This window comes from Strix aluco, chromosome 1, assembly GCF_031877795.1.
Source record: "Strix aluco isolate bStrAlu1 chromosome 1, bStrAlu1.hap1, whole genome shotgun sequence".
In the NCBI taxonomy this organism is placed as follows: domain Eukaryota; kingdom Metazoa; phylum Chordata; class Aves; order Strigiformes; family Strigidae; genus Strix; species Strix aluco.
In genome coordinates, this window is record NC_133931.1 from 37892706 (window position 1) to 37915173 (window position 22468).

The 22468-nt window shown below is 36.4% G+C and overlaps 1 protein-coding gene across 5 annotated transcripts in view; it reads left to right on the forward strand.

Annotated features, from left to right (window-relative positions):
- The window catches only part of ARFGEF1 (ARF guanine nucleotide exchange factor 1), a 100742-nt gene that overhangs the window by 53055 nt on the left and 25219 nt on the right, over window positions 1–22468 (forward strand). For all 5 annotated transcript variants that reach the window (XR_012622408.1, XM_074817705.1, XM_074817688.1 and 2 more), the window contains 13 exons: window positions 166–338; window positions 1441–1574; window positions 5054–5288; window positions 9591–9690; window positions 9811–9950; window positions 10055–10163; window positions 11119–11320; window positions 12383–12494; window positions 13724–13929; window positions 14030–14114; window positions 14897–15068; window positions 16256–16407; window positions 19984–20112. Coding sequence is in view for 4 of the 5 variants with exons in the window: in XM_074817705.1 (XP_074673806.1) it covers window positions 166–338; window positions 1441–1574; window positions 5054–5288; window positions 9591–9690; window positions 9811–9950; window positions 10055–10163; window positions 11119–11320; window positions 12383–12494; window positions 13724–13929; window positions 14030–14114; window positions 14897–15068; window positions 16256–16407; window positions 19984–20112 (1949 nt within the window). In the remaining variant the exon portion in view is untranslated. The remainder of the gene's footprint in view (window positions 1–165; window positions 339–1440; window positions 1575–5053; window positions 5289–9590; window positions 9691–9810; window positions 9951–10054; window positions 10164–11118; window positions 11321–12382; window positions 12495–13723; window positions 13930–14029; window positions 14115–14896; window positions 15069–16255; window positions 16408–19983; window positions 20113–22468) is intronic.

Here is a 22468-nt window from a genome sequence, read left to right on the forward strand (position 1 = left end):
GTATTTGTAATTTCTTTAGTTATATGCCATGTAAATTCTGCCTTAAACGCCTTCTTATAATACTTTGCTTATGGTTGTTTTAGTATTTAAATATTAAATTTTAAAGCTCTTTAATTTGCATTCTTATGTAACATTTGTTTATCATTTTTACATCTTTTCTGATAGATATGGAAGGGACTGCTGAAAGTGCAGGTGGTGATGGCACAATTGTAACATTAGAGGATGGCAGTGACAGTGAAAACATTCAGGCAAATGGAATTCCAGGGACTCCAATTTCTGTTGCTTATACACCATCTTTACCTGATGACAGATTGTCTGTCTCTTCCAACGATACTCAGGTACAGGCAGTTGTAAATTAGGAAATACTGAAAAAAGTAATATCTTTTAAGTGTTGCCCAACACTTGTGCAGAGTGTGTTTAATATAAATCCATAAAGTAAGTTACTCAGATGAATTTAAAATATTAAGTCATGTTCTAAGCATTACTCTATTTTAATGCGCTATTTAAATTAAATTTTTGTAAGTACATTTTGCAGGTGATGCTTTTTGTCCTTGCATATTTTTAGCTGCCCCATAGAGTACACTGTTCCGGCATTAGAGAACTGTCCCCTGTTTTTTGAAGTGCTCCTGAGAAACTGTAAAACTATCACTCAGTACACATAATGAAGAATATAGTCCATTATAGACATGCTTGTATAATTTCAATGTGCTCTCTTCAAATGATAAATCAAAATTTCAAGCCTATAGCATGACCTTACTGCAGTGATTTCAGATAAGTTTCATGTCTGAGAGGATTTGATTTTCATTAACAAGAGAGATGTGTAAATACACTCCCTCTGTGTATCAAATATCAGCATGAGTGTACTGTCAGCTGACAGAGGGTATCTGAGTAATTAGGTTTGGGAATAATGGATTTTAAGCTTAAAAAGCTAGAGTCACATATGCCATACAAATAGAAGATTAACATTAAATATGTTGCTTATATAAGGAACAACAATACAGAATTGCAAGAACTTAGTAATAGAGGTGATTATTGTACCATAGAAGTTTTACCAAATGTATCTTGCCACAGATACGTAACTACTCGCATTGCATTAAAATGTCAAGTTTGTTGCGTTTTTTTTTTAAACTAGTTATCTGCTGAAAAAGTCTGAAGGCAATTCACTGCAAGTTACCTTATTTAAACTTGACCTACCTAATTTCATGACAGTCTTTAATTAATTCTGACTTTTTACTGAGATGGCAGTTTTTATTAGTGAGTTTGCTCATTTTAACTGAACAGAATATTTTGTTTTGTTTTAGTTTAGTCTTGAGACCTTAAAGCTATAGTGAATTAGTTATATTTGTATAATATGTTAACTTCTTGTTGCTAGGAGGTGGGGATTTCCCTACACACCCTGCTAATACAAAATGGAATACTGAAATATGTTAACTTCTTTAGGAATCTGGAAATTCTTCAGGACCTACCCCTGGTGCTAAGTTTTCCCACATTTTACAAAAGGATGCCTTCCTTGTATTCAGGTCACTGTGTAAACTCTCCATGAAGCCCCTGTCAGATGGACCACCAGATCCAAAGTAAGGAGAATTAAGAGTTCTCATAATGAATCTTTTCTATTTGAAAATATAAATAAATTATTTAAATATTTTTGAGAGCCTTCAGTTACTGAGGAAATAATGGTATGGTAAAAAGAACCTAGAAATTGTGAAGAGGTGCTTTTATATTTTAATGCATCTTTTGTATGTTAAACGAAAGCAACTGCTGCTACCCGTCTACCTGTTTAGAAGTTTCTTAACAATGCCTATGCCTCCTGTAAGTACATCATGTTCTTCCAAGTTGCTCTTTATAATGTTTTTCAGAATTTTTTGTAAAGAAGGTTTTCAGGTATTCTTGGTCTCAACTAACGCTCTGCTTTTAAGTAATACCCTAAGTTCATAACCGTCGCTGTTTATGCCCCACAGTTTCTTAACATCCCTTGCATGTTGGGTATCCAGTACACATACCTAACTCTACTTCATCTTAATATCAGCTCCTCACTTTGAGCTGGTACTGGTTATGATAAACTTGTCATACACTGTTTCATTCTTTTGTTTGGGTTGGACACTTTTGAGAGCCTCCTTAATTGAAACACAGGTGTTTTGAAAACTAAGTCTTTATTTGGCTGTTTTGGAAATCTTGTCCTCTGACTGAAGATACCATGTTTTCAATTTGGCTTAGAGAATTTTTCGTTGTAAACAAAAAAAAAATATTCTCCTCTATAGATGGGCACCAGTATTAGTTAGTTGTTGAGTACTGGCAAAGAACTTTGTTTTTCTGGTCTTAGGTAGAATTTATATGCATCTTTTTTTTGCACATTAGGAACAATTGGTAACAATTTTAAAGAGGAATGGTTTTTTTGTTCCTAAGATATTAAAACTGTAGTATGACTTCTGATGGTAACCAAAGGCCCGGTATTCTTCAAAACAAAATCAGCTTTATTGTTTCAACATCTAACTTTTAAAGCAGGTGACTTTAAGACAGTTTAATTTAATCACCAGTATGTGTTGTGGATTTAATAAGCTAAAAAAAAATATGATGTAGTAGAAAGGGGTTCGAAGGGTTAGTCTAGAACTGTTTTCAAATTGATACCTATTGATGCACTGTGGAAAGTCAGGACATTCAAGAATGAAGACTGAGACATGAGGTTTTTCCTCAATATTTTTGAGAATCTGTCTTCCAGGAAATGCCATGAAAATCCTCTGGTTTTAGTCAGTTCTCTGAGACTAAGATTGTCCATTTATTAAAGGTTTTAATAGATTAACTCCCTCTGGAAGAGCAGCAGTAGCTATTGAGGCACTTGGAGCATCTCCTCTGAATCCATGGAGTCCTTGACGTTCATATTAGAACTGATTAAGGTCTTCATATAGAACAAATTGGAGGAAATCGTATTTAGGGCAACAAGAATTAGCTGCAAAGGCATTCGAAAAGTCCCGTGGTTGGAGAAGCGCCTAGAATTTAACGGTGGTTCTGAGGCATTGATGGCTTTTTGAACTATTACAAACATGCTGTAATTGGAAGAGGAGGCGTAGGATATCTACAGCATTTTAAAAAGTCTTATCTGCCTCTTTAAAAATAAACTTTTCAGTGAAATTAGCTATGGAGTCTTTAATGAAAATATTTTTAAATTTTAGGTAACTGGTCATGGAGCTTTTAGCTTAAAATCACAAGGCTGGGAGTTGAGATCAATGTTATGCTTCCTAGGAACCTGCATAATCTCTTTATCTCCTTTTTCCCTGGAATGAAATAAGATGGGGGAGACATGTCTTGAAGGTTCATTTATTAGATTTTAGTTCTTAAACTTGTTTTAAATTAAGTGGGCTCTACACATCATACAGAATTGGTAAGGCTAGAAAGTTAGGACTTCAGCTGTGAGTTGACTCTTGCTGGAAGTAGGCAGTACTTCATATTTTATTTATGGTTGAAATTCTCTTTATGTTTAAATTCTTACATTTCATAGCAAAGTATGGTCTGGTCATGTGCTGTCTACACATTTGATACAACATGATGCAAAAATCAAGCCTTTTGCGTTAAAAGAGATCATTATGTTAGGTTCCATGTAGCTGTGCAGTGTCCAGAGCCAGGCATTTTCTTGCAGAACTTCTACAGAGAGCTTTGGGCATTTACTTTGGGGCATTTATTTTGACCTGCAGCCCATTAGGAGGATTGGGAGGAACAAGTTCCTCACTCAATTTGACTGGCTCTGTTTTGCTTCTTAAAAACATTTTCAGGCAAAAAGTCTAGTCTTGGATTATATTCTGTGAGTTTGAAATGCTTGTAGATTGATTCTCCCCATCTCACTTTGTTTGCCAGAGTGCAGAAGTCATTGAGTTTATTTGCAACATACTTGTTATTAATTTGCATTTTTGTTTTTAGCTAGACTGGAATTACTTTTTTTTTTTTTTCCCATTAAGCTCATATTTTTGCAGTATACGGCAAATATCCAGCTATTTTGTGTCACGTGTTGACTTGACGTCCTCCTTACTCTATCTGGGCTGTACTGTATGAAAAATTTCTTGTCATTGTTCCTTATGCTTCCTAACTGTCCTCTGTCAGTGGGTGGTTTTTCAATGAAAGCTGTGGACTGTCTTGTTGGGAAAGCCATTTGTGTCTATACCTGCTCTTCAGAAGAGCTATAGTCTTTTTTGAGATGATCAGAAGTGGGAAGGAGCATCAAGAGTCTGAGGAGAGAATGCTTTCACCCAGAATGCTATTTAAATTGCATTATATTTTCATAGATGCAGATTTCCTTTACACTTTTCTGTGTGTGTGGTTTGGGTTTTTTTTTTTTTTTTGCATAAATAGTAGCACTGTTCTGACAGGAATTCTAGTTTGCTTCAGTCTGTAAGAAGCATGATGTTACTGTGGAGCACTTGACAACACTGCAGTTGCCTGACTTCGCTATTGCCATGCTTAAAATAGGCATGTTATGTATCTTGGCTGCTCTTGGAGTGGGATGGGGCCAGTAACTGATACACAATATAAAATACTGTATTTGAGAAAAGACATTTCAGTGTTGGGAGGAAGTAGGTCAGGCAGTACAGCTGTTGTCTTTATGGGCCTTCAACTCTCTTCCTGTGCTGGTGAAAATAGAGGAGGAGGAATTTCTACCTTTGGGTAGTCAGGGTTCTATAGATGAACTGGATATTTTAGATGGTATCTTCCAAAAATTCATTAAAAGGAAAGAATGCTCCCCTTCATCCTCTGGCTAAGATGGGCAGCATTGCCTACTATTGCTGCTGTTCTGCAGTGCTGTGCTACAGAAGAGAGAGAGACTCAACAGTAATGGAGAGAAACAGTAACTGGAAAAGGTTATTTTTGCCTACCTTCTTGGCTGAAGAGTGACCACTTCAACAAAAAAGATCAACATCTTTTTCTGACTCATTCTACACCAGGTTGTGTCAAAATTGAGTTTATTTCATAAACATTCCACATAGAAAATCATGGTGTGTATTCAAGAGAATGTTTTTTTTTTTTTATGACTTACACTGAGCTGATAGGATGCATTGCTTTATTCTAGATCTCATGAACTGCGATCAAAGATTCTTTCATTGCAGTTGCTTCTGTCCATTCTGCAAAATGCAGGACCTGTCTTCAGGACAAATGAGATGTTTATTAATGCTATTAAGCAGTACCTTTGTGTTGCACTGTCAAAAAATGGAGTCTCATCAGTTCCAGAAGTGTTTGAACTTTCACTTTCCATATTTCTTACCCTCCTCTCAAACTTTAAGACTCATCTAAAGATGCAAATCGAGGTAAGTTACGTGAATTTCTGATTTAAGGGGTGGGAGGGTGTTAAGTGAACATTTGTTCATATATTTGTGTGTAGCTTGTTCTTGCTTAGATAAATTTGTTTTCCTTTCTGAATCTCAGCTTTTGTGTAAGACTTGCCAGGTCTTCCTGTGCGTAGAAGCTCTTTTTCACGCCGTGGCAATGGACTTGCTTGCAACAATGCCCTTGAAACCTCCTTCAACTAAAATAGCAGCATTTTCTTTGGAATACTTACAGATTAAATAAAATTTGCTCTGTAACATCAGAAGTAATGTGACGCTTGCAGTAGTGCTGCTTGCTGAAGTGGAATGTGATGGGAAAACTTCTGTAAGGCTGTTGAAAAAAAGTCCATCATATTTTAACTAGAACATGAAATTAAGTATATTAAGTAAATTAAGTAAATAAAGAAGTGGGCCATTTCATCACTTAATAATAGGCATTAACATAAACTAAGAAATTTTACAGTGCAAAACATGCTTTGATTCACGCTGATTGAGGTAAACTTTTACAATCATAACATGCCCATACTCACTACTGTTAATGTATAAGTTAGTTTCCTTTATGTAAAAGCAGAATTTTCTGTTGGCTGTGGCAGGGTATTATCTCAGAATGTTGTTGAAACTCAGAAATGAGGTTTGTGGATAAGCTCTGTTAGCCAATGTTCGGTAAGGCGATTGGGAAGTTTTAGCTCTGTACTACGTAGTACAAGCAAATGAATACACTTATGAAAAGACTGTGTAATATATGGCTTTGCAAAGGAATTTTAGAATAAAAATTAATAACTTAAAATGCTTTGTGGATTCTCTTTGAGGTCACTTCAACAGATTTCTTTCTCTAGGGAAATCCCAGCTATTTGGTTATTGTAGCCACTTCACTTTGTATGTCAGGACCTACATCAATACATGTCCTGAATAAGATAATCTAATTTCCTCAGGTCTCAAAAGGTGTACTCATGATTTAAGTCCTTTGGCCATAAGCAGAGATAAGTTCATATTCTTGGCAAGACATTGCTCATTTTCTCAGTGTGCTAAGGGTCTTAATTCCATGGTAAATAAAGTAGTAGTGTGTGCAGTGTGTGCCCACTGTTCATTTTGGTAATTTATGTTTTGGGAGTCAGTATGAATACTGAAGCCTACAGATTGCCCCATAAATTTGGAGGTTAAGTATGTGAAAAGATGCTGAGAAATGTTGATGATTTTTCTGTTACAAGGACCTTGAATTCAGGGATTTCTTCATCTATGGATGTCATTGTGTAAGTTAATGTGTTGTGGCAGCTTTGGAGGAAGAACCTCATTTTGCCAGTACCATGCCAGAAAGGTATTATGTTCTGATCACTACTAGGTGATCACTTTGGTGCCTTTTTGGGGAAGAAACAATAGGATTTTCAGTATTTCCTTGAGCATAGCTTGGATAGAAATACAGGTTTGGTGATTGAATGTGCCTTGAAAATATGATGAATTTTGAAGACTTTCAAGACAAACTGTGTATGCTCAACAAGACTAGTGCATGTGCAGTGTTCAGCACAGACTGGGCCGAGCTGCTCTTCAGTCACACAGCCTGTTTCCCGGAAAGTGTTGGACTCGCTATGTGTTCACAGAGCTTACAAGTCAGTGTGTAGGTGGTAAATGCACTGCAATCCGGCTTCCCTGACAGAAATTTGATGAGCTTCCATCGCTGCCATCCTTTCCCTAAATTCCAAACAGCAAATGAATTCACATCTGAGGAAAATTTGATACAGGATACCCTACACTATTGCAGCTTCTAGAATATGCTAAATTAGGACCATCACCACATAGCAGGGCTGCATTTCCTCCTCACAAATATGAAAGCCAAAAGCTTGATGCTGCCAAAGTATCCATCTATTACAAAGCATGGGGGACAGCAATTTCTAGAAACTTACCCTTTTTCCTGGTTGTGAGCTAAGAATTCCTTTTCCTTCAGCTACTGATCCTAAAGGTTATTCAGAAGATGTGGGTAGACAAGTAGATAACTTCATATTCAGTGTGTGTCTTGGAGCTGTAAGGAGAGCCATATGTTCTGATTTATAATATGCAAAATCTATATATTTTGGGATTGAGGATGCATTCTTCATCAGTGTAAGAAATTTTTGGCATACTTTAAAATAATAGTTTCAGATTCTGTTGAAAGTGACCCTCCCTTGGTCCTTTGACTTAAATATTCAGCTAACACTGCCCTCTGACAGTTAAAATAGTTTGAGTCGTACCTTAATTGTATTGTAACTGTATTTCTAAATGGGTCAATAAATATATTTGCAGCAGATCAAATCCCAGATATCAGGGTATTTGGGGTGTCATTTAGTTATACTTTCCACCCTTTTGTAACGGCGAATAAGCTATCTTAAAACTTATTTTCAGTAGACCGAACTAAATAATTAGCTCTTTTCTAGTTTACTTTTCCAATATGCTTAGGAATAAAGTCTCAACTCTGTGACATGAATTGCAATAAGTAACATAGTGATAGATAGCATTTTTAAATATCTGAAATGTAAATAATCAGTATGGATTTGAGAAGCTGTTCATTCCAAGATACACTTGTCCAAAGTTGACACCAGAACCAAGAAGTCAGCTGTGTCTCAGAAACATAGAGATCCAAAGAGTCTTTGTAGTATGCAGACCTTCCAGCTAATTTCTCTTCTGACTTAGATTTGGGTTTCATTTTTATACTTGAAACTGTTTTCTCTGCTCCATCAGTGACTTCTTTTTTTAAACTTTCTACCAGAAAAAAATTATTCTCCTGGTTCCAGAGGGTATATAACATTACTCTTTCAGTAAAAAATCAGAAAACAGTAAATATGTAACTAAGGATCACTCACAGCACAACCTTTATTAAAATTTTATGTCTTCCTCTGTTTGGATTACATAAAGTTGTGGCTAAAATCAGTTTACTATTCTTGAGTATTGAGTTTAAGTGTTTGGAAGTCTTTAATCTGTTACGTTTTGAACTCCTTATGTTTTGTTGTTACTAAGACTAGTAATTGGGGTTGTGCTGTGTGCCGCTTTTTCTGTAAAGATGCCAATAAAATGGAAATATTGTTAGTGCATTTTGCTTGAGGAAATTGCTTACCATCAAAGTTGCTTAAAAAGCAATGTTGTTGGTTTTCCCTGAACATGTGACTTAAAGCGAAATTAGCCTTATGCTTATCTCTACCTGGCTGATAGCATAAAAAATCTCTAAAAATTCCATGCTATAAGGGATATAATATGTATAATATATATATGCATAATATATATATATAATATAATATGTATTTTATATATATATGCTATACTAAAAACAAGGGTAGTTACATATTTGTATATTTGCGTGATGTTATCAGAGGAGCTTGATGGCTTGAGACTATCGGTAGTGTTCTAGAAAAACCGTATGTTGGCGGATTTGGTAGCCACAACTGGCTATGAAGAGGTGAGCTCTCAGAAGTACAGAACAGTGATGTAATGCTGTGTAGGATGGTGATGTAATGCCATGTAGCAGGTCACATTTTGGGTTCATACGCTGTTACAGCAGTTTCTGCTGCTTAGGGAAGAAGTGAGAAAAAGCGTGCTTTAGCTTGTAACATGCTCAACTGAAATAGTCAACCTATAATGCTAATGGATCTGGTGAGGATCTAATTGAGAGGGGATAAAATAGTCTGTTCCAAACAAAAGCATCCATACTGAAGCAATTTCAGGGAAAACAAGTATCTCTTTTAGGGAAGAGTAACTTTCCTATTAATGGATGTGCTGCGTTTTTTATGCTGTGCCTGACCAGTACCCTTCTTCCAATAATCTAATACCATAGAGTGATTCTTTTGTGTCAGGATGTTTCCCTTCTAATGAAGGTCTGATACTTTATATTGGTGTAAGTGGCTGTTTGTTATGTTTCTGCCATACTACCATCATCTCATAGAGAAAATCTTTTGTGGTGAGGTAATACATTACTCTCCTTTCAAAATCCCAAATGAACTCTAACAGCAGCTTATCTTGTTAGGCTAAATTGACCTTCAGGACGTCACATTCCCGTTCTTTCTGGTTTTGAGTGACCAGAATGTAAACCAAATTTTTCAGCTAGACAAAACTCCAGAAGTACATCAGTAGTAATTCAAATTCCTAATTTGAATGTATTGAGCATAAGTTGTATTTCTTCCTTTCCTCCTTTTTTTTTCTTATCTCCTGTACCTCCAAAATGCTGCTTTCAAAATTATGTCAGAATATTGGCCATCAAAGTTAGTGGCTGTGTTTCTAATAGATTTTTTTTTTTTTCCTCCCTCTTCCTGGAATATTTGTTAGGTTTTCTTCAAAGAAATTTTCCTGTATATCTTGGAAACTTCTACTAGCTCATTTGATCATAAATGGATGGTTATACAAACGCTGACAAGGATATGTGCAGGTATTAAGGACCGTTTGGTTCTATTTTATACATTTTTATGCTAAAGAACAAAACTGTACTTGGTTTTCATTGAATTATCTAGTTTTTCTTACAAGTTTTACAATGTCACTTTGTTTATAGATGCCCAGAGCGTAGTGGACATCTACGTAAACTATGATTGTGATTTAAATGCAGCAAATATATTTGAAAGGCTGGTTAATGACCTATCAAAGATTGCTCAAGGAAGGGGTAGCCAAGAACTTGGCATGTCCAGTGTTCAGGTAAAAATTCCACCAAACTTTATGAAGCTTCATGGTTCTTGGCATGACAGATTAAGACTAAACTCTCCATTCCATTAATGCATTGCTTTTGAAATCTTTTCTAGGAATTAAGTTTGAGAAAAAAAGGATTGGAATGCTTAGTATCAATCTTGAAGTGCATGGTGGAGTGGAGTAAGGATCAATATGTAAATCCCAATTCTCAGACAACACTTGGTAAGACATGAGACGTGTTTCTTCTGGCTTTAGTAAAGAGGTGGTGAAGTTTAGTGCGTTTTTCCAGTATTTTGATACTGTTAGTGTCCAGATTGTTAAAACCTCTTGCATTAAAAAAAGAGAGAGAGAATACACTTTTTTTTTTCCTTTGGTAGAAATATTGGTAAGTTTGGATTGGTGTCATTTGAACAAGTTGTCTAAGTTGGCTTTTCTTAATTGTATGAATTCCTAGAAAGTTACTATACTGAAAATTACTAAATCCTGTTATTTTTCTGTATTTCTGATTTTTAAAAGTTTCTTTCAAACTCCCCTAATTTCATCTAACTTCATATTGATTAAATTACTACTGAAACAATTTGGATGGAGAGCATTTTTTAAATATAGCTGTAGAACTTCCAATGTGTTAATCAGTAAAGTAAGTAAATCATCACTTGTTTTAATCTTGTTTCCATCTGACCTGAGGTGAAGAGTACTAAGGTTATGCCAGAATTTTCAGATTAAATGCTTAAAGTTGGTAGGTGAAGTAATGACCTTTTTAGAGATGGTTGACACAGCTGTCTTTATGAACTGAGAGCAGCAGCTCCTTGGCATGTCTGATCATAAACACTTTTAGACACTGTCTTTCAAAAACTTAGAATAGTGTGATTCACTTCAGGTCAAAAGTAACATCAGACTTCAAAATAAAAGGAAAGATCTGTAATTGGGTTTCTAAAGTGTCATATATTTTTTTCCAAGTGCCTATGAATTATAGTTGTAGTTTAAGGCTTGATTTTTTTATTTTGTTATTTTCCCATCCAAAACAAATGCAGAATATTTATATAAAAATAAATAGATCATTGAAGATACCTCTAGTAAGTTTTAGAAGCCTTTAGAGAGGATTTGAAAAATAACCTGTGATTTTAATTTCTTGTCACTGTATGTATTTTGTATGTATGTAACCCTTTCCAATTTATAGGCCAAGAAAAACCCACAGAACAGGACACCAATGAAACCAAACACCCTGAGACAATTAACAGATATGGAAGCTTAAATTCCTTGGATTCTACTGCTTCATCAGGAATTGGCAGTTACAGCACACAGATGTCTGGCACTGACAACCCAGAGCAGTTTGAGGTCCTAAAGCAACAAAAGGAAATAATAGAACAAGGAATTGACTTGTGAGTGCCCTTTTATCACCCATGGGAGGGTGGATTCTTTTGGAGCTATGAAGATTCCTGGGTTTTTCTTCCTTCTCCTCATAGATACTCATCTTGTGTTAGGAAAAAAACTCTGGATGTAACAGCACTTCCTCTGGTGAAAGAGTGCTGAATGGTGTCCCCTTTGGAGCCTGTCAACAGTGTTTTGTGTTAACCTAATTCCTCACAGCTAGAAGATGAGTACTCTGAATGTTTGTTCTTTTTTTCTCCAGACCTGCTTGTCTAAAAATAAAATTTTTATATTTGGATAAAGAGAACATTGAACTCGTGATCAGTTGAATACGACCCATTTCAGTGTTCACATTACTGATGAAAGTGCTTATATGCTTAAGCTGATGCTTCCTTCTGATTAATTAGGTAGTCATAATTAAACTGGAGGGTAGTATAACTTCTCAGTGCAGTTTGACATGAATCTTCTATGTGATTTCAGCCTTGTCACCTTGCCTCCTCAGTGAGGTCACTTTGTGCAAAAATAAAAGTTTTCTGTAGTAGTAGTTTCTGTAGTTCCTCAGACCCTGAACAAACATGCCTTAGTCCTTTAGGGTTTCAGTTACCTGGTTCCTTGTCTTGTACATTTCCATTCTTACAGGCAACTCATGGATTTCTTGATTGTTTCATACAGATTAAAACAAAAGCAACAGAGCTTAACTGTTCCTTTCCAAGCCAAGACTTTGCTATTTCTGTGGACTATTTTTTTCTTCACGAGTGCCAGAGTAAATGATAGTGTTTCGCTCTCCTTACTGGGAGCTGCTTGGATACCATGCTGGCAGTTATGTAGCAAAGAGGAAGAGGAGGCTGTTTGGGGGGGGGAACGAACATAAAATCATCCAATGATGAAGGGAATAGTCGTAGAGGGGAATAGCTCATTCCTATCTAATGCACAGTTTGATAAAAGGAAGATATTTTAATACATAGACTTTCAATACCTCATCCAAAATTACTGAATCTTTTTACTTAAGCTGGTGAGGCTTTGTGCATGGGTAAAGTGTTAACTCTCATTTCATCCTGATCTTGATTGTACAGATTCAATAAGAAACCAAAGAGGGGGATTCAGTACCTCCAAGAACAAGGAATGCTTGGCACTACCCCTGAAGATATCGCTCAGTTCTTGCATCAAGAGGAAAGATTAGATTCAGTAAGAAAACTCTTTTCCTAATGGTTTGGGTTTGCTCATGCTGATGTTTTTATACTAAATGCAAATCACATGATAGTGTTTTAAAGTATATAATGTTATTGTACAGTGAAGAAAATAAAACTTCCCTCTTCTAAAATTTGTAAGCTCAAGGAATTTGGAGTATGCATTAGAGCTATACTCTGTACTATATGCATCCTACAGTTCCGGGAAGTGTAAAGGAAAAGACTAACCTACTTGAGCTGTCTCAAAACTTGCACTTACTTGCTAGTATAGCTAGAAGCAACTTAGTAAACTGTAGGTACTTTAGTCCGATAGGGGACTGCCAGAAGTAACTGTAGTAACTGTCCTTCAGAGATGGCTAAAAAATTGTGTGCAACAACATGAAAAGCATTTTCGTGGTCTCCCAAAGGAAAGTTATTTAATCTGGATTAGTTCTGTGATTTTATTTACAGCTAGCAGCTGTTGCTGGACTTGGAAGGGTCCTGCAGTATCTGGCTGAGGAGGGTGGGTATATCTCATGTTGGTATTCTCATGAAAAACGTAGCTTTCTGAAATGATAGTCTGCACCATTGTGTTTAGTAGCCACCCCCATTGTTTTCTAAGGAAGAGCCTGCGTATGTCCATGCTTGCAACTGTGACTGAAGTCACAAATTCCAGTATTGGAAGCATCAGCCATTAAAACAATTTTTTAACCTCACTTTACATATACAGGCATCTTTATCTGAACGCACAGTATTATTCACTGTACTGTGTTGCATTGACAGTGATCAACTTGGATATATTTGAGTACTAGCTATTTATATTTGAGCATCACTTGCATCTATCTGAGATCTGTACTCTAATGGGAATAAAGTTGAGTTTACCAAGATCTTCATTCCTGTAGTAAGTTTTCCTAACTACAAAAATCGTTACAGCAGAGAACAATCATTGGTAATATTAACTTTGTCTTGTGCACATGTGGAACTAATCTAATAGCAAAAATGGTGCATGAGTAAAACCAGAGAAGGAGGAAAGTAGGCAGATATGAGCATGTAAGAGCATTATGATGGAATATATGGCCAAAACACTTTGCTTTAGAGAGTAGAGGAGAAGCAGGAATATGTCTTAGTTAACTGCATACAGGCCTCGCTTTTTGTGAGACATATGGGCAGTATGACTCTGTTGTTCCTATTTGCTATTTTTTTTCCCAGTGTAAATGCATTAGTTTGTCTTTTCTATTCTTATTTTAGACTCAGGTTGGGGAGTTCCTGGGAGACAATGATAAATTTAACAAAGAAGTCATGTATGCCTATGTAGACCAACACGACTTTTCAGGAAAGGATTTTGTTTCAGCTCTGCGCATGTTTCTAGAGGGATTTCGTCTTCCAGGAGAGGCTCAAAAAATTGATCGCCTAATGGAGAAATTTGCTGCTAGATATTTAGAATGCAACCAAGGGTAAGCCATACTTCGTCTTCAGAATTTTAGAAAGCTGAATAATAAGTAAAAAATCCCAATATATTAAATTTGCTGTTCTTTTTCTCCTTTCCCCCTTCAGGCAAACTCTTTTTGCTAGTGCAGATACTGCATATGTTTTAGCTTACTCAATTATTATGTTGACAACAGATCTTCACAGTCCACAGGTATGTTGGTAGAAAAATATTTATGTAATCCATAGACATCTAACTTTCAGGCTTAGTGACAATGCAGTTTTAAAAGCTTGATGTTCAACTTAACACCAATATTGTGTGCATCTTTTAAGTAATAGTGTTGTGTTTCATGGGTGTTAAGGTTTTTAAGTTGTTCTGGTTAGACCTTTCTGTAAGGTATCATTTCCCTACTCTGAATATGAGTAGTGTGGATTTGTTTTCATATTATGGCACTCACAATAGTGATCTAACCTACAGTCAAAGCCAGAAGTTGTGTCATTACTTACCCACTGATTTTAACACAAATCTGCTCCTGATTTCAATCTCTTTGAAAAAATAATTCAGCTTTATTTGGATAAATACAGCTCACTTCTGCAGTGCATAATATTAAAAGTTGCAGTGATTAGCCATCATTATTTATTTAAGCAAAATCTGGAAAGAGTATTGAACTCTTACGAGATTATGGGATTATGTTTAAAATAGGTAGTTCAGTGTGTATGGCAAGATAAAACACTTGTTTTTTTGGTAACATATGTCTAATTGATCTGCGGATCCTACTGAATGTTTGAGTGTTGTAATGTACACATGGCCTTGCGTTATTTTGTAGATTTGACAGTGTAGGCTTGCATATGTTGGATACTTAAAAATGTCTTCTGAATCAGCAGGTTTGTCTTTGATGGTAACTTTTTATCTGTTTGGCTGCTTTAGAGGCAGTATTGTAACTGCTATGAACTTACCTCATTTGTTGATTTTAATAACTTCTTTCTGGGTTTCAGGTTAAGAATAAAATGACAAAAGAACAGTATATTAAAATGAATAGAGGTATCAATGACAGTAAAGATCTCCCTGAAGAGTATTTGTCTGCTATCTATAATGAAATAGCTGGAAAGAAGATTTCAATGAAAGAAACAAAAGAATTAACAATACCCACAAAATCCAGTAAACAAAGTAAGTAGTTGCAATGTTAGCGTTCTTCAAAGTGTTGGCTCTGCAGTTTCAAGAAGCTCTTTCTGTTTTAAGATGAGAGATGAATGAAGCAATCACCACTTACTTCACTCAAAATGAGTCCTAGCTTCTGATTTCATATCCTTTTCCTTTTAACATAAATGCATGATGCTACCTTCAAATCTGTGTTAAATGCAACTGCTTATTTTCACTTCCCTTTGCATCTGAATTCATGGTATTCAGTGCATTGACCATGGAGAAGATGGGTTTTGCTGTTGAACAGCAACATAGGGAAATGCATTTGAAGGCTTTATGAAGTAAGAGCGTTGCTGATAGGCATGGTGCAGAACAAACACAGTAGTTGTGCCTTTTATTTCTAACCTAACCGTTGTGTTTTCCAGCAATAACTAGTCCGTCATCTTAAAAAATTTTGCATTATTTGGTTTATAGGGCCTTAATTTATGCACTTTTAAAATTAATTATCTTTTCCTCTCTCAAATACCAGAAAAACTTTTTTATGTTTTGCATAATGTGAAAATTCAGATGTTATTCATTCTAACTTTTGAGAACATTGAGAGACTTGACTTTTTCACAACATAGTCAGATTTCTATACTTTTAAGCCCTAGGTTAGCCTTATGAACAAATAGTTTCCAAATCTGCATCTGGAAAAAAGAATCCCTCTGATTTTCAATATTCGTTCAATTAACAATGTTTTTATTGTAATTTTAAAGAAGCTGATTATTACATTCTACTTGCGTTTCACTTTCTTGATGAGATGGAGGTTCTATTACTGAAATGAAAAGGTGATTAAAATAGTTCTCCATCAGAAAACAGATGTCCACTTACTTTTTTTGTGCTGATGGATTGCTATGAAACTTCTGTTCACTTTGAATTCAGCTTAGTGGATGTGATATTTGTGCTGTCAGTTGAGGTGAAGGAGAAGAAATGTGCAAATCTTAAAATTCTGTAAAGGTTTAAAATTAGGTTACATTTCATACATAGGTTTGCCTTAAGTTAAACTTTATGTATTGTAAGAGAAACACCTTGCTGGTGTGGTAATTTCAAAACATAAAAATAATACAAAAGTGCATCTTGTGTATGACACTTCATGAAAAATTTAAAATTATTATATTCCTGAAGACACCACTGCTAAAGATGCACAAATGAGAGGAAAAAAATGTGTTTACAGGTGTTGCTAGTGAAAAGCAGAGAAGACTCCTGTATAATTTGGAGATGGAACAGATGGCTAAAACAGCTAAAGCTCTTATGGAGGCAGTGAGCCATGTTCAGGCACCTTTTACTAGTGCAACACATCTGGAGCACGTGAGACCCATGTTTAAGGTGAGATACATGTTTAGATCTTTACCTAGAATATCATATAGTTTCTTAATGCAAATTACCGACTGACAGGATTTTTGAAAATACTAAAGATTTGTGTCTGCTATGTTTTGACCATTTTGTAAGTTATTTAACTTGCTACAAGATAGAAGGAGTTGTCAGCCTGCTACTCCAGTTTCATTTGTTCTGGGATTTAAGATGTTTCTGTGCTGATAGAAGCAGCATCTTGATACAGTGGAGGAGTTATGAGGAGTGTGTTGAGGGGACAAAAGTATAGAGAGTAGTTAAAAAGTTGAAATGATAGGATTTTTATTTCAGGTGTAGAGGTGTAGTCAAAACAACAGATTTATAGAAGTGAGAAATGACTAATCCCAGTTCATTGTTTGAGTCCCTCTTACTGCTTCTAAGGGAGATTACTTGATTGCATTTTGGGGGAGCAGTTATCAGAACAAACTGTATAATGTTGTCCATGCAAACTAATATTTCAGAAAGACTAGGACTGTTGTCTAGTTTCGGGAGATGTAGCTAGACCTGTATTAAACCATTATTCTAAACACCTGTCTTTGCTACTGTGTATAGGCATCTCAAATGCCTTTTCCATACCAGTGATTCAGATTCGTAGATACAGAGCATGTTCGGTAGTGTATTATGCCTCAGTATGGTACTGAATATGGTCTTTGGCATAACCAACTCATTTATGAATGGTTATCTGCCACTGAAGTAAATTGTTGTGCCCTTACAATGCGCTCTCATTTGCTGCCTTTGTGCAAGTAGTGGTCTTCATACGACCCCTTTGTGAACTGCTCCAGGGAGATGAAGTCTCAGACCACTACCATTGCAATAAGCAAATGGTTCCCTGGAGTGATGTGCTGTGAGATTAGGTTGAGCTCCAGGCCCAGGCTCAAGAATCATAGAATCATGGAGTCATTTAGGATGGAAAAGACCTTGAAGATCATCAAGTCCAACTGTTAACCTAACACTACTGAGTCCACCACTAAAACATGTCTATAAGCGCCACATCTATTAAATACCTTCAGGGATGATGACTCAACCACTTCCCTGGGCAGCCTGTTCTAGTGCTTGACAATCCTTTTGATGAAAAAGTGTTTCCTAATATCTAATCTAAACCTCCCCTGGCACAACTTGAGGCTGTTGGTTCTCATCCTATCACTTGCTACTTGGGAGAAGAGACCAACACCCACCTCGCTACAACCTCTTTTTCAGGTAGTTGTAGACAACAGTAAGGTCTGCCCTGAGCCTCCTTTTCTCCAGGCAAAACAACCCCAGTTCCCTCAGCCACTCCTTGTAAGAGTTGTGCTCTAGACCCTTCACCAGCTTCTTTGCCCTTCATTGGACATGCTCCAGCACGTCTTTCTAGTAGTGAGGGGCCCAAAACTAAACACAGTATTCGAGGGGTGGCCTCACCAGTGCCAAGTACAGGGGTAAGATCACTTCCCTAGTCCTGCTGGCCACACTGTTCTGATACAAGGCCTTCTTGGCCACCTGGTCACACTGAGGATCTAGCTGTAAGATTGCTGTCCATGAGGCAAGCTTCTGAGTTCTTTATCACCCTATTAATAAAAGTAGGATAGTACTTTGTTTGTACAGAATAACGCTAAATGAAGCCCTTGTTTCAGTTCTTTCAGGATGTCAGGGTGTCACTTAGCAGAGGTTTACTGTACATAATTTCTCTCTGTTGACTTCTTTAAGGCAGAAATGAAATAACTTGCATGCAAGCATCTGTAAAATTCATAAGACTGTTTTTCCTTAAGGCACCAACCCTGTTACTGTGTAACATTTCCTAGCCTTTTAGTATCTGAAAAGTACATTTGCAAAATCCATTTTCAAAGGAGCAAAATAGGAAGCATCAGGGTAAATTAACATCCTAAACATCTTTTGTGAAAGTACTAAGAATTAGAAGTCTTCTTACTTGAGGATGTTCATAAAATAATTAAAGTACTGAGGACAATGAAATATGTTGAACAGAGAACTGTCTTCTCAAAAAAGTGCGAACTGTGGAAGTAAATATTTCACACTTTTTGTTTAGACTTTTTGATTTTTATTTCAACAAAACTTTATAAATTTCTGGGTATCTCACCCATTGATACCAGTGTAAAATCTATCGTTAGAACTGTTTTTACAGATAGATATGCTAAATGATTAAAACAGAACAAAAATTCACTTTATGCACCCACTTAAGCAGCCCAAAATTGGTTGTCTATTTTAGAGGCCTAATTTTCATCTTTAATGACAAAACAGTCAATTATGAATAACAACATAAATCTAGTTATAAAGCATACTATACAGATCTCTAGATAGTTCTTAAGAAAGTATTTCAGTTTTGCAATTTTTAAGATTAGTTTTGGTTTCAATAGGAATGAAAAATTAGAAAGGGGGGGGGGGGAAGAAACATACACTTCTGGAACATAGAATCAAGGAACAGTGTGGGGTGGAAGGGATCTTTAAAGGTCATGCAACAGGGAATTAAGTCCTGGATCTGGGAATTCATCTGATGCCTTTAATACTGTCCCAGCATTATGGTTTGGTGTGTGCAAGTGTTACACAATTTTCTGAAGTACTGCTTTTGGCATTGCTGGCTTAAATGAAACCAAAGCGCTGTGGTGCATCATTTTATTATGAAATTAAGTGTGAAATCTGTTGCTCCCTGCTGTGCCCATTGACTCTGTATTTCATCTGGGGTGACTTCTGGTAAAATTACTTCTAAAATCGTTCTGGGTACACTGGGGTTTCTTCTCCATAACCACATGTGGTTATGGCAGGATCCTCTGCATCTTTTGATTGGTTTTTCTGCTTGTGGGAGAGGGAGCCTTGACCACAAGGACAGGACCATGTGGATTCTCCTGCAATAACTTCTAGTTGAATGTATTTTACTCTCAGTCCCATCAAAGGCAAGAGGAATGGGAAACATCAACAGTGGCTTAGATACAAAAAAATAGAGGGCTGAGGGCAACAAAATTAAGAGCAGAGAGATCAAGGAAAGAGTTGTGTCCTGTCACTTGTTGTGGTTGTCTTACCATAATTTAGTGAAATTAATAAAGTTTGCTGCCCTATTTTACCCTACCTTTTTTTTTTCCTTCTGGTGTTAGCAGGACAAACTTGTCTTACTTAAGTACATACTTTTCATCATGAAGGAATCTATTATACACTGTGTGCGTTCTTGCAACAACTATTGACTCAATCTTTTTTTCTCACTGTACAAACATAAAAGTTATCACAGGAGTACCAAAACTCCAATAGACACCTAACTATGACGTAGCTTTGGGTTTTTTCCAGCTATCTGAAGATGGTTGTGTCTGTTCGTTGCTGAGGGAAAGGGAGAATGCTTCTAAGGGGAGCATCAATCTGCATTACTTCTGTCCTATTCTGTGTCTCAAGTGCATAGTTCTGTCCTGGTCTCTCATGTCTATTCTATTCAGTTTTCTTTTTGGCAAAAGGTAACTTCAAGGTTAATGATGTGAGTTAAGGACGGAATTTACACTTCAGCAAGATATTGAAACTATAAATGCCTTTCAAGTACTAACAGTTGCTAATGTAACTTTTATGTTGCATACGTTCCAGCTGGCATGGACACCTTTTCTAGCTGCATTCAGTGTGGGTCTACAGGACTGTGATGACACAGAAGTTGCCTCTCTTTGTTTGGAGGGTATACGATGTGCAATCAGGATTGCTTGCATTTTCAACATTCAGGTAAAACAAATTAAGATTGAGACAATACTTTGATTTATGTACCAGCAAAAGGTTAGTGGGATTTAAGAGTCCTTGTTGCTGAAGCTGTGCACTGCAATACCTAGAGGCTGCCTGCTTCTGCAATTACTACTTCATCTGATATTTGACTGGAAGTGTTTTAAATGAAGTGACCTTTATTTTTCCTAGTGTTTTGTCATAAGTGCTGCCATGCCTATGTACTGAATTTTTGTTTCCCCACATGTTGACTATTTTTATGTTGAAGTACTTTCTTTCCAGCTTTGTTACAAAGCTCTTTAGCTTCATTGTGATGTTTCATAAAATGAGTCTTTCTATTCTGTTTCACAAGTAAAACAGTATCTCTGTGAACTGTGTTTGAAATGCTGTTCTTAACTTCAGAGAGATTATACTAATCTGAGACTTCTATAATTGGATACCATTTTAACAGTTGTGGTACTGGAAATGTCATTCCTGATGTAATGCATGAATGTATCTTGCATTAAGCACAATGCCAAGAATTCCAGACATTCTGGCTCCAGAGGGTAATTCTCATTAAATGTGGGCTTTTTTTTTTCCATTTTCAAATCATTGGTAGTGAACATACTATTATGTTATTGTAGACTGTTAGTTAATAAATGGAGTACTGGTCTGCCATAAGTCCATTGTAGGGATAGTTGAAGAGAGGGGCAGGCAAAATTCCTATGCTTGACATTGCATTATTTCATGTGTACATTGAAAACATTTTTTTAAAAACCCAAAACAAACCAGTCAAAAATTCCAACAAGCTTGTAAAGGCTAACTTTAAGTAAAAACTGTTGAACTATGATATGATAGTGAATGCTTTGTCTCCCTCTCCCCTTGCACTTGTATTATAGCAAATTAGATAACTTTTTAGCACTAACGTGGAAAGGCACATTAGGACCTCTGATACAGCTGCTTTAAAAAGCCCATTTGAGATCATGTAAGGTTTCCTTTCTCTGTCTTTCCACTTCATTCTGCTCCTGTCTCCCCCACACACACACCCTGAACTGAACAGACTTAAAAATTTGATTAACAAAGCCTTCCCTGGAGCCTGCAGCTGTTAATGAAATTCACATTCCTGTTATTTTTGTTTCTAAGCTGCAAAAGTGGAACTGGCACAAGTATCAGTTTCAGCAGCTGTAGAGGTTAGCTCCCAGTCCTGCAGTGGTCTACTTTGGGTGGGGAGGGCAAGGACACATTTGCTCTAAGATCCCCATGCTCTAAGAATGTACCAGAATCAGTTGTACCCTTCCATTGGCTTGGGACAAACTTGATTGAACTGGAGGTGTTTCAAAAACACTTTTCATTTGCTGAAATTTAAAAACCTGGGTTTGTATTTTCAATACAAGTGATATGCCTTCTTGGTTTCCTATGAGAATTCTGTTTTGTTGATATCATTAAAAACTATTGGTTTGTTGATGATTTCTGTACGTTGCAGGATGATTCCATTGCATGAGGTCCTGATTAAATGGCAGTGTTGTCTGACTTCAGATGCCAGAGAGCTCTGGTGGTTTGAAGGAGACTGGCAAATTGGTACTTGAGCTGACTTAGGGACCTTTTCTGTTGGAAGCAGGTTTTTCCTTCTGTGCTTAGCTGGTGCTGACAACTTTTCTGTTTCATGGAATAAACGTACAGAAGTGAAGATTGGTGTCAAAGAACAGTTAACATTAGTTTACACACCATGAGAGATAATGGAGGGAGCTGAAGGCTTTTAATTTTAAGAAAATCCCCAAAGTACACAATAAAGCTATGCATGTTCACCTCTAAAACCTCGATTAAAGATTCTGGTTTCAATTATTTATGCTTTTAATGTTAGACTGTCACACAGCCTAACTTTTGCCTCTAAGCATCTGAGACAAGATATGCATCAAAAGGATGAGCTTAATTTGCTTTTATCATCTGTTTTTACTTTCTGGTTGATGGATACATTGTTTAGCTGGTTTTTGCCTACTTTGATGGCTTAGAAAAAGGGGCAGAGAGGAATATCTGTATGGAACAGAGAGGGAAGGTAGGACTGAGAACATTTTCCTTTTACAGAAGATACAGTTTGTAGACTCTAAACCTTCTTTGCTTAGCACTCTTTCCCTGAAACGTCGTTTTTCTGTACTTATACATAATGTGCTGTGCCTTTGCCAGCATACCCTGTAGTAGTAGTTGGATTTGAACATGGCAGTCATGCTATGTGGCTCTGTGAGAATAGGTCCCTTCTATCATTGCCCACTGTTGTGGCGTTTGTGTTTTCTCTATGAAACAAACATTCTTCCTGGGACTTTTTTTTTAGTATTTTATATTTGGTTTTATTATGTGCTCCATGATTTTTTTTTTATTTCAAAATAGT